General features: G+C 37.1%; 1 protein-coding gene across 7 annotated transcripts in view; it reads left to right on the forward strand.

Moving 5' to 3' along the window:
* Positions 1-13,516, forward strand: part of ZFYVE28 (zinc finger FYVE-type containing 28) — a 145,681-nt gene that overhangs the window by 68,736 nt on the left and 63,429 nt on the right. For 5 of the 7 annotated variants that reach the window (XM_042871724.1, XM_042871725.1, XM_042871726.1 and 2 more), the window contains exon 2: positions 2,147-2,287. In XM_042871724.1, the coding sequence (XP_042727658.1) occupies positions 2,147-2,287 (141 nt within the window). Of the gene's footprint in view, positions 1-2,146; positions 2,288-3,828; positions 3,981-5,472; positions 5,523-13,516 lie in introns of those variants that run through there. The other 2 variants (XM_042871729.1, XM_042871728.1) reach the window with 2 other exon arrangements.

Genomic DNA, 13,516 nt, shown 5'->3' on the forward strand with positions numbered 1-13,516 from the left:
TCTGTACGGATTGTACAAGGGCAATGTGGCAACAAGGGTTCCTGCAGTCTGTGCATACAAAAACAACAGAAGTAGCTGCAACACATGATGCTCTAGTGGAAAAAGGCAAGATCCAATACCTAGGGGATGAGTCCAGCTAGTCACAACAAAAATCTAGATGAACAAATTTGATTGTAAATGTGGTTAATTCTGGAAACAAATAGAATATTAAGCAATAGGTTCTTTGTTAGGTGCACTTAAATGTAGTTTTTCTATTAACTTGAACAGTTTGAAGATGAGAAATACTTTTACTCTGCCAGTGAATAGTAGTCTATTCTGATAGAATCATTTGAACCACGTTTTGCACAAACTGAAAGCAAAAGTTGGCATAGAGTATGGTGCTACCTCTTTTCTCCTACTGGTTGGAACAAATTGAATTTAGAAAGTTGTGGGCATCGACTTTAAATGCCTCCCTGCTAGGAGATTTAAAATCTCATGCAGGTTTGTCTTGCCAGGTCCCACATGATTGACACAATTAATCAAAGATCGCGATACTAATCCACAACAAACATAACACAGGCGAGAGAACTCAATTAAAACTTTTGTTTCTCCAATTTAAAATATCAGCCACATGGGAGCTAACTGCCTTGGTCTTACATTTGCTTTTTTTAGCTTGGAACCACTCAACAAATTGCCTTATTTTGCTTCTGCAGTGCAATTTAGATGCATATAAATAAGTTGTGTTTTGCCACACTTCCATGCATGAATTCCTGTGTCTTCGGTTAACGATTTTATCTAGAAAGTTTTATTGATGTCAGTAAATACTAAAGGAAAATGTAAACACCAGATATAATAAAAATAATTGGTTAGGGGAGCTGTGAGAATTTTGTGCTAAGCTCAACAAAATTAAGTAATTCAGTTGTAGGGTCTCTCCATAGTGTCCTTAATTCTAGATTTTGTTTATTCCCTGTGTACAAGCTTTATCTCTCTCCCTGAGTGTTTTTCTATCAAGGCTTTAATGAAACTGAAATTTAAATGTCTCACAGTTCATGCTCAGTGTACTGTAGCTGCTTAATAAAAGACAACATTGAAAGAATGCAGAGGAAAAATCTAAAGATTGCCAAGGCTTTCTGTCATTTATTTTGTAGTAAGCAACTGGTTTCCTGCTTAAAAAAAAACATCCTAGTTTTCATTACGTTTACTTTCATTACTGTGTTTCATCAACTTAAAAAGTATTTCTGACTTGCCTCCCAGTTCAAATGGTGTGAACTACCAATGTAGAAAGCTGAAAGATAGCCTAAAATCATTATATTCATGCATAAGTAGGACATGTAGGAACAGGAGCTGGTGTGTTTGCTTTCAGGGAAGGCTGTTGTTGTTGTGCTATTAAATTGCTAGTTGAGAAACCATGCAGCATGCACCAGCGAGGCGGTCTGTAGCATCACTAATGAGACCAGGTCTCACAGTAGTTAACTGTGTGACTGTACAGCTCTGTAGGTTTAACGCTTGTGTAATGCAAAAGCCCAAAGGGTTTTTTCTGCCAGAGTTGTATTTTGTGAATACGTGATATTTCACGTTACTTTCTGTGCTCTCACCATTTCTGTTGCTGAGGAGAGCCTGAGAGAGCTGGACAACTTAACCCAGAAAAGAGAATGCTCAGGCAGATCTCACCAGTGTCCATAAACCTCTGCTGATGTTTGGATTTCAGGAGTCACTGCAGTGGTCATGAGTCCAACCAGCAGCTGTAGAAGCTTCTCCTGAAGGCCCCTCTCATGGCTTTGTGTTGGCAGCAGGTGGTGGTTGTTCTCTTGTTTTGCCAAACTTGAAGCAAGCTTTTATTTAATAAACAAAGCTTGTGATTCAGTTGTTTGTCCACTAGGCAATTATGCCACCATGAGTGAGAATGCCAGGATGGTTCTGGAGATAACAGTAGTTTAATAATACCCGCTTTGTTGGAGGAGAGATTGTTTTCTTCAAGGTAGGAAGATTTTGTAAGTGTATGTAAATGTCTCAGTGTCATTCTTTTTGTGCTGATGCTCTACTAATCTGGCTTAAATGACTTAAAAAATAAATTCCAATCAATATAATTCACTGGAGTATTTTTGTAATTGTGCAGAAGTAACGTAATGTTCTGTAACGCAACATTCTATGCATCTCTTCTACACAGAGAACAGACCCGCAGCTCCTTGCTCAGTTCTACTATGCCGATGAGGAACTAAATCAAGTAGCAGCTGAACTGGACAGTTTAGATGGAAGAAAAGACCCACAGAGATGCACACTGCTGGTCAATCAGTTTCGCTCTTGTCAGGTAATGAAAGTGATTCATGATTTAGTTGGCATTTTTGTGTGCATTAAATGCTATTTATTGTATGAATTAATTTTTATTGTTGAATTCCTTTAAGATGACTTTGGTAGGTATATGCCTTTTATTAGTTTAACACCTATTTTCTTTGAAAACGCTATTCATAAATCTATTTCATCTCATTAAAGTGTTTGTTGATGGTTTCTTTTAAATGAGAGCACATTAGAAAGATTTTCTTTGCACATGGAGCTCACTAGAATGAGAGAAATACTGAAACATTTCAGGCAGCGTAAAGTAGCCACATCTTTTGTAGATGCTTAGCTTTTATATTTTATAAATCTGATAGCTTTTAATTAGTAAATAAGCTATGTGAGAGCAGCTGGTATCTTTGCTAATTGGAAAGAATATTATCTGCTTCACATAAAAAGCTTTAGAGTTAAGAGGAACTCCTGAGGAACCAAACAGAAGAGGATATTTATTTGTAAAGTATTTCAAAAGTATGAATCTGTTTCTGAGTTCTTGTTGCATAATATAGTTCACTAAGGAAATGATTCCTCATAATATTTGCTGAAACTGTGGCTATAATTTAAGCAAGACTTGAAGGGGGAAGAATTGGAGACTGCAAAGACAAGCTAAATCTAGTTCTTTAACTTGGATGAATTTGTAATTTGATTTGTTAAGAAAAATAATTCAGAAATTGAAAAGTAATTGAGAAATATGACTGTGTGTCACAATGTATACCATTGTACAATAAGTCTTTTTCAACAATAAAATTCAATAAATTAGAAATGTAAACTGCTTTTGTGAAACACTTCATTCTTGCACAAATGCTTCCATACACACCCTCCCTGTTGCACCAACCAGCATGACATAATGCAAAGTCCTGGAGTCCATGATTCACCATGCTCAGGAGGATTTATTTATGAAAAGTAAGCACTTGCTGTCAATTGAGTGAAATGCAAGTGCGGAGACCATGGTAATAAAAAATCATTTCCACTGAATATAAAAAAAATCTAAGTCCTGTGCAAAGGATTTGTTTTGCTTCAACTTTTTTTTTTTTTTGAATTTGTTATATTACTATTAGTTGGAATGTACCAAACTTCTTTAATGCAGAAAAAAATTATCTGTGATCCAGTTGAGGTAAATATGAAGAGTAGTGCCCTGATCAACATAACAGTATTAGCATCGAGTTACCTGAATCTGTTGATTAAGAAGGGAAGGAAAAGAAAGTAACTGAAAAAGTGCCGTTTTTTTCTTTTCTTTACCAAAGATCATTTACAGAGAAAGAGCCATCAGCCAGTGTACTGTGTGAAAAACAATTTTAATACTTCTGTATGCTTTGATTATCTTTGGTTTCCTACTGCACAATCACTAGAGAAAAATGCAGAGTTTGAGTCTACCAAACTGGAAACAGCCAAAATTCAGTACCTTGGAGGAAAAATATACATGTAAGGGTATCTTAAAAAGTCATTGATGTCTGTCTTCTCTGTGAGGTATCAGCTGTACCTAAACCACCTTTCACAAACTTGTCTGACTTGTCTTTTTAGAAACCTCCAGTAATGGACATTCCACAGACTTCCTAGGCAAACTCTTTCCCAGCTGATACTAGTGAAGACTTTCTGGTAACAAGGGTAGATGAACAGTTTCTTCTTGATGCTTTATCCCTGGAGGTAAAAACTTCTTCCCCGATTCTCAGCAGGTGCACAGGTGTTCCTATTTGCTCACTGCAGTTTAGACAGACCTTTCTGTTCAAAGAGTAGCTTCTCTGAATCTTTTAGCTGTAGGAATGCAAGAAATGCAAGCTCTCATAGTCCTTGGTCAGTTTACTTGGCTTGCTGTGTTATGACTCACTGTCTTGTGACTCTTAATACAGTCTGATGCCTGGTAATTTCTTCTTTTCATTTGTCTAACAGATTGCTGTTACTAAAACAATCTGTTGCTGGACAAGAAAGAAAAGATTGAGTTTTATTTTTTTATGCAGCTATTTTTGCAATTTCTAATGTTCAGTGTTCTACAGTATAGGTCAGATCATAGGCAAATGTTATTTCAAAAATGACTTTGCTGTTCAGGTCTTGCATTATTTTGTAGTAAGCAGCTTAAAAAGTATATATTTGTATTATGTTTCTTTTTTTTTTTTTCCCCTTAAGAATTTGTTGTGTAAAGGACACAGAATAAAGAGCAGTATTTTACAAAGGATTCCAAGTGTAGGTGTTTGCTAATCAAATATCGCATAGGAAAAGTGGAGAAGAAAGGGCTGCAGATGAAGTATGGTGGTGTTTGAGGCAGATAGATCAAAATAATTGTCATGTAAGGCTGTGCATGTGAAAGCAATGCAGCAGCTACATTGTGTGAATCGAGCTCTTTCACATGATGCCTCTGAAAAAGATCTTGTGCCCACAGCAAATGTAGCTAAACAGGCTCTGAACCTTATGCTTAAATTTTTTTTTTCTCTTCCTATTTTGTCCTTGATTTTTAAATGTATTAGTGAGATGTATGGCTCACTTTCAATCTGGATAATTTATTAAATCTAGATAATTTGCAACCTAGATAAAAACTATCTCCTTAAGTTCATAGAGACATAGTCTTCCTATCAGGCTTGAATATTTCTGAAATCCCTTGACCTACTACCTTTTCTTGTTTAAAAAACTTTTTTTTGGTTGTTTATTTTCAGCTAAATTTAGTGTTTGCTTAGTAGGTGATATTATGAAATTTTACTGTTTTGTTTATGGGAGAGAACTGCCTTTAAACTAGTGCTGCTTTATGACAGAGCCACAAGTCTTAGGAACTCAGATTCTTTTTTTGAGAGCTTCTATTCTGTTGGATCTTGATTGTAACACAGGAGATGTGCTTTCTATCTGTGTCTATATTTTCAATTTTTGGAACTGTTTCAAAAGAGTTCCAAGTTTACTGCAGTGTGTAAACTAATTCAGGGAAAACAAAAGGACTCTACCTAGAGAATGTGCTTTAATGGATATTTTTTGTATTTTCTGTCTTATCAATAATAGCAATATTAGTCAAGATAAGCTGAAGCTCTGGTACTTCAATAATTCTTATTGTGGTGGTTTTTTTTCCACGTATACAGAGAACTTCAGTTTTCAAGGATGTGAAAAATAAATTGTAACTCTGAATGTTGTTTTTTACTGTTCTGCTTTCGTACTGTTTCACTGATGATAAAATCACATTTCTTACAGTAAATTAACTTATAAAAACCGAAGATCTTGCATCTTGAATTTTAAATGCTGTGAGTTTACTGGTTAGCATGGTGCCAAGTAGAATGTATCAATTAGTACGAAGGTTTTGTTTTGCAGTTTGCTGTGGTTATGGTAGCTTCCTGCAAAAATGATATCCCTTGTTTTGTTTTGGTGTTTGCGTGTCAACAGCAGAGTATTATAAGAATGTATTGTATTAACAGATATGTTGTCTTGCACTTTTAGTGTGGCTAACATCTAACGGAGTAAAGCACTTCTTCTGGTGTTGCATTCTGTTGTGTGCAGAGATGCATGATAAAAAGTTATATATGTTGCACTTCAGTGAAAAAAAAACAGAAGGTAGAGAGATATACTTTGGTTTGTTGAACTTGATTGATGATAATACTGGGAAGATACTTAAAAACAAACCAACATGTTTGCGTCTGTGTGTCTTGAGGAATATGCAGTGCTGATTCATCCAAGTTTTTTTTTTTTCTGTTTGCAATACAAATAACTAGTGTTGAAATGTTTTTATCTTAAGATTAGTAGTAGATGTCCTTTTCTGTGTGGTTCCCACCCTTCCCAGTGTCGTAGGGCATTTTCTGCCCTTGAATTTCATAAGAAGGAACAACACCTAATGTATGTTTTTTAATTAATCATTCGCACATTTGTGATAACTCTCTGAATGTATTTGTCATGACCATTACTATTTTCACATTTATTAGTATTATGGTACATGAACTGATTTATTTAAAACAATTTCTCAGTCATCTAAGTGGAATTAGGTTTAATGTTAAATATTGCAGATCACAGTGAAGTTGAAGAATGAAAACTAGAAACACCTTTAATTCTAACCCAGAGATTTTGTAAGATCTTGAGAGGTCAAAACTGAATGGTGTGTGAGTGCTTCCCATTGCGAAGGAGTCCAAGGATCATAGTACTTGCTGGGTTAGTACATTGAGAATTACTTCTCTCTGTAAAGCATCAAGTTCTCAGAATAGCAGATGAGTCAGTTCCCAGCATGGTTTTATCAAAATAATTCCTTGAACTGCAGGTTATGTCTCAGCACTGTGTCATTCCATCCATTAAAGCACCTTGGGAAGAAATTTGCCCCTGCCGGGGCATTGACCTGAAGCAAGACATTTACTCGCTGAGATAAGGTACCGCTTGCACTTTGCCACAGAGTGGTAAAATGAGAAATTTCTACTATTTGTGAAACCTTGTTTTTCTCAGCTCTTATTCGAATGATTGACTGGTAACATTATACTGGCTCTTCTCTTTTCCTGCTATTCGCTTGATGGAGCCACTTGGGAAACACTACTTGAATACCTTAAATTGGAAGTCCATCATTTTTGAGTCATCACTCTGTAGTTTCAATTTGATGAAACATCAGGCTTTAAATGTATGTAGTCCTTAGTGTGCAACTTACAAATACAGGTTAGTCCTTACACTGATGGCCACGTAGGCACCTATGAGTCTGAACCTCATTATCTCTCCTGGTATATATTTGTATTACTGGGGAACCAGAGCCCTTAGAGGAAGCTGACACACATTTTGTTGTTATCATTTGCCTGCCTCAATTTCTGTAGCAATGGAAAATACATTGTGAGAATGGTATCAGAAACGCTCTCTTTCATCCAGTCATACTTATCTCCTTATTTCTTACAGCTCATTTCAACAACTGAAAATATCAGTTTGAGATGAGCTGCTTGCTATTCAAGTGCTGAGGAAAACAGAGCTTGGCTCCTACTTCGTAGGAACGCACCTGTTACGGGCTGGTTCTCAGCTACGGGCTGCATGAGCTGCCTGTGTTATGTGGAAAGTGGGTAAAAACCAGCTTTGGGAAAAACAAATAAAAAGATTGAAGGCAAAATGCTGCTGGAGTCCTCTGAGGAACCTCCCTTGTCACAGCTTGGCCTGCTAAAATCTGGTTTTTAATTTAGAAATGACAAGAATTCCAGCTTTCGTCATTGAAATAAGCATTAAAATATTATTTGCTATCTGATGCTGGAGTTGGATGGGTAAGAGAAATCTGAAAATGGGCAATCTCTTCATCTGGTGCTTTTTGATGTTCGGATGAAACTGCATTGCTGTTTGATAAAGGGACACATCTGGAAGGAGTTAGGAATGGCCTGATGTGAGGTAGATATTCTGCTTGCCTTTCACCTCTGCTTGCTTCGTGTATGTAACTGAGATAGTAAATGCCAAGGTTCTTTTTCTCTTTAGTTAAAAAATAGCCAAACCAAGAGTGCAGAAGTGGTGCAGGATTCCAAAAATGCTTATGCTACATCTTGAGCAAGCTGGGGAGAGCCATCCCCGCATGCAGCAAGCTGTCACAGAGCATGTGGGGATTTCTCTGCAGCAAAGGATGGAAAGCATTTCAGTGTGATTTCCTTATTTTGTGCATATTTCTGTTTCACAAGGATGAAACTGAAGCTAGAATCACAAGTTACTAAATAATAAAAAAGGAAACTTGTCTTTCTATATAAAATATGATTAATTTTTTATCAGTGTGAAGAGGGATGTGTTTGTATTAAGTAGCGTGTGCTGGGGAGGCGGGTGGTTGTTGCTGAAAGGACTTGCGATGCTCGGTCACGCTGTGCCGTCTGCTCATGATGGCCAGGTTCTTTGCATGCAAACTTGTAAGGAAAAATAATTTATCTTTGGTGGAAGATGAGGATGTCAGCCATTTAACAGGAAAACAGGGTTAATATTTTATATGTACTTCAATTAGAAAGCTGAAACTTTGTGGGTTTTTTTGCTATCAAGACATTTCTGTCCCAAATAAAATACAGTATTTTCTTTTATAACAAAGAGAACTCAGCTGCTAACAGTTAAGGCAGAAATAATCAGAAGGTTCTTCGTTTGAGTCTTCTGACACTGTTTAAAAAGATGTTCTATTTCTTAATGTGTGATTGTGAGCCCTAGATTATATTCATATTAAGAAGAATGGACGTGACAGTATATTGACTGAATGCTGACATGGTGTATCTGAGATACACTGGCAATTTTTGTGCATTTGAAGGCTAAACGAGGACTAGGGTGTAAGGTCATTTTGAAACTGACTTTACTCAGCATTTGTGAGATATGGGACTATACCAGATCCACTTTTGTGGGCACTAATGTAATGTGTCTCACTCTCAGGGGCTTTATAGTTTTGTAGTTTTTCCACACTCTTCGATGGTGTCATCAGAGAATTGTTGTCGGTTCCATTTATCTTCACTCTCTCTCTTTTCTCTTTCTTAACTATTGCAAAGCAGGATGAATTCACATATCAGCATCTAAACCAGTTATGCAGTCTCATGATTGCCTTCTTTCTTCAACTTCTCCATACACGTTAGCAGCATCCTTACAAGATCAACAGTATAGATTCAGTAGACTATGCGTGTTGACATTGGATGGGATGCAACTGCTCAGGAGGCACAAGAGTATTCTGGGTTGGGTAGCAAGCTGACTGGGCTTATCACTGGAGCTTTAAATTAGATTTCAGTGGGGGGAGAGGGATGTACTGCTGAATGACAGAGAAGAGTCTCAAAGCTGAACATGTACAGGTCTTGTGGAGCTGGATGACATGCATCTCAGGCTCCTAAAGGAACTGGCTGATGTGGTTGCCAAGTTGCTCTCTCTATCGTATTTGAAAAGTCACGGCTGTCAGGTGAAGTCCTCGGTGACTGGAGAAAGGGAAACATCATAACCGTTTTTGTAAAAGGGAGAAAGGAAGACCCAGCAAGCTACAGGCTGGTGAGCCTCATGTCTGTGCCTGGGAAGTTCATGGAAGAAATGAAGGCACATGCAAGGCAAGGAGGTGATCTGAGACAACCATTACAGCAACCTGATCTAGTGGCTGGCAACCCTGCCTATGGCAGAGGGGTTGGAACCAGATGATCTTTTGGGTCCCTTCCAACCTAAGCCATTTTGATTATGTACAAATTATTTACTTGATATTTCTGTCCTTGGTGATTAAGTCTGTTTTCTGCTTAAATGCCTTTTCACTTAATCATTTAAAAAAGTAAATCATTTAATTCTTCTTTCATCCTGGACAAGCATGATAAGAAACACAAGTTGACAAATTAATTTCATAAAGAAAATCCATAGCAGTGGAATTCAATTTACATTGGGATCTTAACAGCTTTGAAAGCTAAAGGTTAAACTTGCCTATATGAAATAATTCATAAGTCATTAACTGTTTCCTGTTTTGGATGAATATAACAGCAATATATTTCATTAATAATACTGCCTATATATTTCAAATATAGGATTATTATGAATATTTCGTGGAATATTTTGCAACCTGTTTTTATCTTGTATAGGTTATAAGTTTTCATTAACAAAAGGAAGTCTTTATATAAAGTCTGCATACAGATCTATATCTGCATGTATTACACATTGGGCACATCAAGGACTTCTGCATGTTAATAGGAAAAATTAAAAAAACTGTTAGCCATTAAGCTAAGTTGGTCAGTCATTGGGACTTTATCATAAGGTAGAGGGAAGAATATTAAATATAAATAGTTCAGTCACAACTCCTAGCTCTTTTTGCATTGTAAAGATGCAATCTATGTCTTCCTCAGACTTATGCACTGGAAACAATGTGGGTTAGCTCATTGCAGCATAATGTTCTAAAATGATTGGTGCAGACTTCACAACGGTCATTTAATTATAAATAACTTGGTTTCTCAAAGTACTACATGTTTTAGTAAGTTAGGAACACTTTAGAGAAGATGGAAAAAGTTGATATGTAAACAGCTTATGATGAGCCTAGGTTTATTTATTGGAGAGCAGGCAGCAGATGGTAGACTTTGTTCCTGCAAGCTTTTGCACTGCTTGTACATATGAAAAGTTGGGACACCTTGGAAAACAAATATCTGTATGAAATGAATTATGCAGGAAGAATGCTCTGTTAGTTTAAGAATGCTCACTTTCTCACGCATCTATTTCTGCTGGATTTTCACTTCTTACTCAAAATAGTATTACTTCCATTAAAAGAGTGGTGAGATAAACAGCAGTGGTATTACCTTAGTACATGGTCCTTCCCAAATGGCAATACTGCATAAGTGATCCCTGTTCAGAGAAGGGGGCAAGAGGAGAAAAACAACAGTTGTGCTCTTGGTTGTGTCTTGTGTTGTTGTGTACATTTTTGGTTCAGCCCTATGAGTAAGTTTTCAGTGGATAAAATTTACTGAAGCAAATACCAAGCAGCAAATGCTTGTATTCTGTGATTTTTCAGGAGCCCCAGGGATAAAATAGCTAAGTGATCATTCTTAACTGCAAAGCTCAGTAAATTGATCTGCGTAAATACAAGAGGCATTGAGACAAATTGTTGTATTGACCTAATGTCTTTTTTTTTTTTTTTTTGTTAGGTGTGGGGTAATCTTAGAAATATTCAAAGGGTGGATTCTATCAGGCTTATGTAATAATTGTACTTCAGATTTTCACAGTAGCTGGGTTTAAAAAGTATTCTACTGTTTTTGTGTATTCCTGCAAACCAGCGGCCTCAGGATCTGCCTTGTTTATTATCTGTGCTTCTGTGGGGGTTTTGCAAATTTGCCTGGAAAATAATTTAACCCTCTAGCTGGAATAAGAAGGGCTCTCAGTAGACCTAATTAACATATCTGTGCTTGTCTGACTTATTCTGCAATGCAAATAAGATCCTAAAAGCACATCATATTTTATAATTGAGAAAATCAAATTCTAAGTGCATTCCTCAACAGGCAGCATTCTCTTTCTGTAATTTATTTTACAAGGAAATTCTCAAATTGGTCATGTTAAATATACTGACAGTTGAAATGTTTGTGAGCCTGAAAACTCAGTTTCAGAATATGTACCTGCAAAGTTTTGGGCTCTGCTTTGGGTATTTTTTAATTGAGCTATTGCTGGATAAAACTGTATGGCTGATGTAGTACTAGTCTGGATATGTGGCTGAGTGTGAGCAAACAAGATAAACTTCATTTTGAAAACATTTCCTGAAATATGGATTTTGGTGTTATAGCATGTGGTTCCTTTTGGCTGTAATTCCATGATCCATTGACAGCGCTGCTATTAAGGTTTTCCATCAGCAGCTCACACAATTCTTGTTCCTATCCCTGCACTTTAGCATGGTAAAACCTCAGAGCAGAGCTTCATGTTAGAAGTGATCTAAACTGATTAGGCAACCTCATCTGTCTTTCTTCCTATAGCAGTCTGTCTGTCCCAGGAAGCAGGTTTGTGTTCCAGCAGGGCTGGAGCAAGCTCTGAGGTTGGTTGAATCTGCCTGGAAGCCTGCTTGTAGCCAGATCTTTGGCGTTGCTTTCACAGCAAAACTGATGTGCTGTACGTATGGTTGTGCAATGGTATGAAATTGCTGATGCACAGCTGGATGAGTATCCACAGCCAGGAATGGAGAGAGGGGTGGTTGTATAGATCCTTATCCAGTTTAAATAAGCTGCAGCCAGCTTTAGATGGCTAAAAAGCCACATTTTCACCTGTACTGATGCAAATATTTGCAGTGTCATCCCATCAACTTTACCAGGGAAATGACCTGGATTACTGTGCGCTGAACCCCTTCACATATGCCTGGTGTACAAGGAAGCTGCCAGTGCTGATAAGACTGCCTGGTACAGGCTGGAGATAAGACTGAGAGCTGCAAAGTGGGAGAGATAAGAGCTAGGCTTCTCGACCTGGCATTGCTACCTGTCAGCTTATATTGCAGAATGGCCTAATGCTGTTTGCTGCTCATCTTTAAAAACTGACTAATCTGAAAGTGTCTTCTCTTATCTGAAAACTTCAAGTGGTATGACAGTCAGGGATCTCTAGGACAGGCCGTTTATTCTTTATTTTATCTGAATTGTATCCGTGCTGATGAAAAAACAGTGTTTAAAATGAAAGTCAGCTTTAATGAATATCTCTTGGTTGGAAGAAGGTACCTGTGAAGAGCAGTTAAATAACTCACAGGACAATGATGGTGTCATAGTGAATTGGCAGCAAATTATCTGGGGAATACTAATTGTATTCATTAACATTCTTGACAAGTGCAAACTGGGAGTATGTGCTGTAATCACTGTGAACGGTGAGGCAATTCAGAGGTGTGACATTTTCATGTTTGATTGCATCTGTCCATCGAAGAACATTTTCCTCTGGAATTAGACAGAAATAGATACCATTAAATGAGACAAGTTAGACTAAGTCTTTTAGGAACTCTCCATTGGATTCTGAGACCTTGTGACTGGTTAGAAGTTGGCAAGAATCTATTTCTTAGTTATTTTGTTAAATGATATGAAGGTTAAACAGCATGACTTGAGCCCAGAGTGCTTTTAGAAGAAGTAATGGCCAAGTGTTTCTGGTCTGTTCAATTTGCAACCCTTGAGACGTTGTATTAGTGATGTTAGTGAGGTCAGTGAAGGAGACAGCTGGGCAATTTTTGAGCTACAGGGAAGAAATTAACTTAAAGAAATTGAAAATCTTTGTCGTAGTGAAAGTTTAGAAACTGTAGATAATAAGGGTGGTTTTTTTGAACAGCAGAGGGGAGAAGTAGGAATCCAAGGCAGAATCTCTCCATCAAATAGAACTGGCACACTTGGGTATTCATTATTCATTGATCTGTGATAAGGATGGACTCATGCTGGTATCCTGATTTGCACCTGTATGTGAGTTTACGTGAAGTGTAACAGAGCTGCAGGGCTCTAGAGAAATTCCCACAGGCGCTGTATTTAAGAGACTTGCTACAGATTTAGGAAACTCAGAAATTCATGCCAGAAGGACTGGGCAGTTGACTGATAAGAGGGTGAGCCTAGCTTTGTTCAGAGAAAATTGTTCTCTTTTACACTTTGATTTAAAGTGACAACAGTGTCAGTTAAAAAAAAAAAAGACAAAGAAAAATGAAACAGAGGCATTTTTTGATTAATTTATTTGGTGATATCAAGGTTATCCATAAATTCTGGAAAATAAATGCTTATGCTGTATTGTTTAAATCTGATTTAAAAAAATTTTTTGGCTGTAGTTTCATCTCATTTTTTAATAATTTATTACAGTATTTCTTATTTCATTACTCTCAGCATAAGAAATGTTGATT

Source organism: Lagopus leucura, unplaced genomic scaffold (assembly GCF_019238085.1).
Source record: "Lagopus leucura isolate 7727_CA_CO unplaced genomic scaffold, USGS_WTPT01 Super-Scaffold_100004, whole genome shotgun sequence".
Lineage (NCBI taxonomy): Eukaryota > Metazoa > Chordata > Aves > Galliformes > Phasianidae > Lagopus > Lagopus leucura.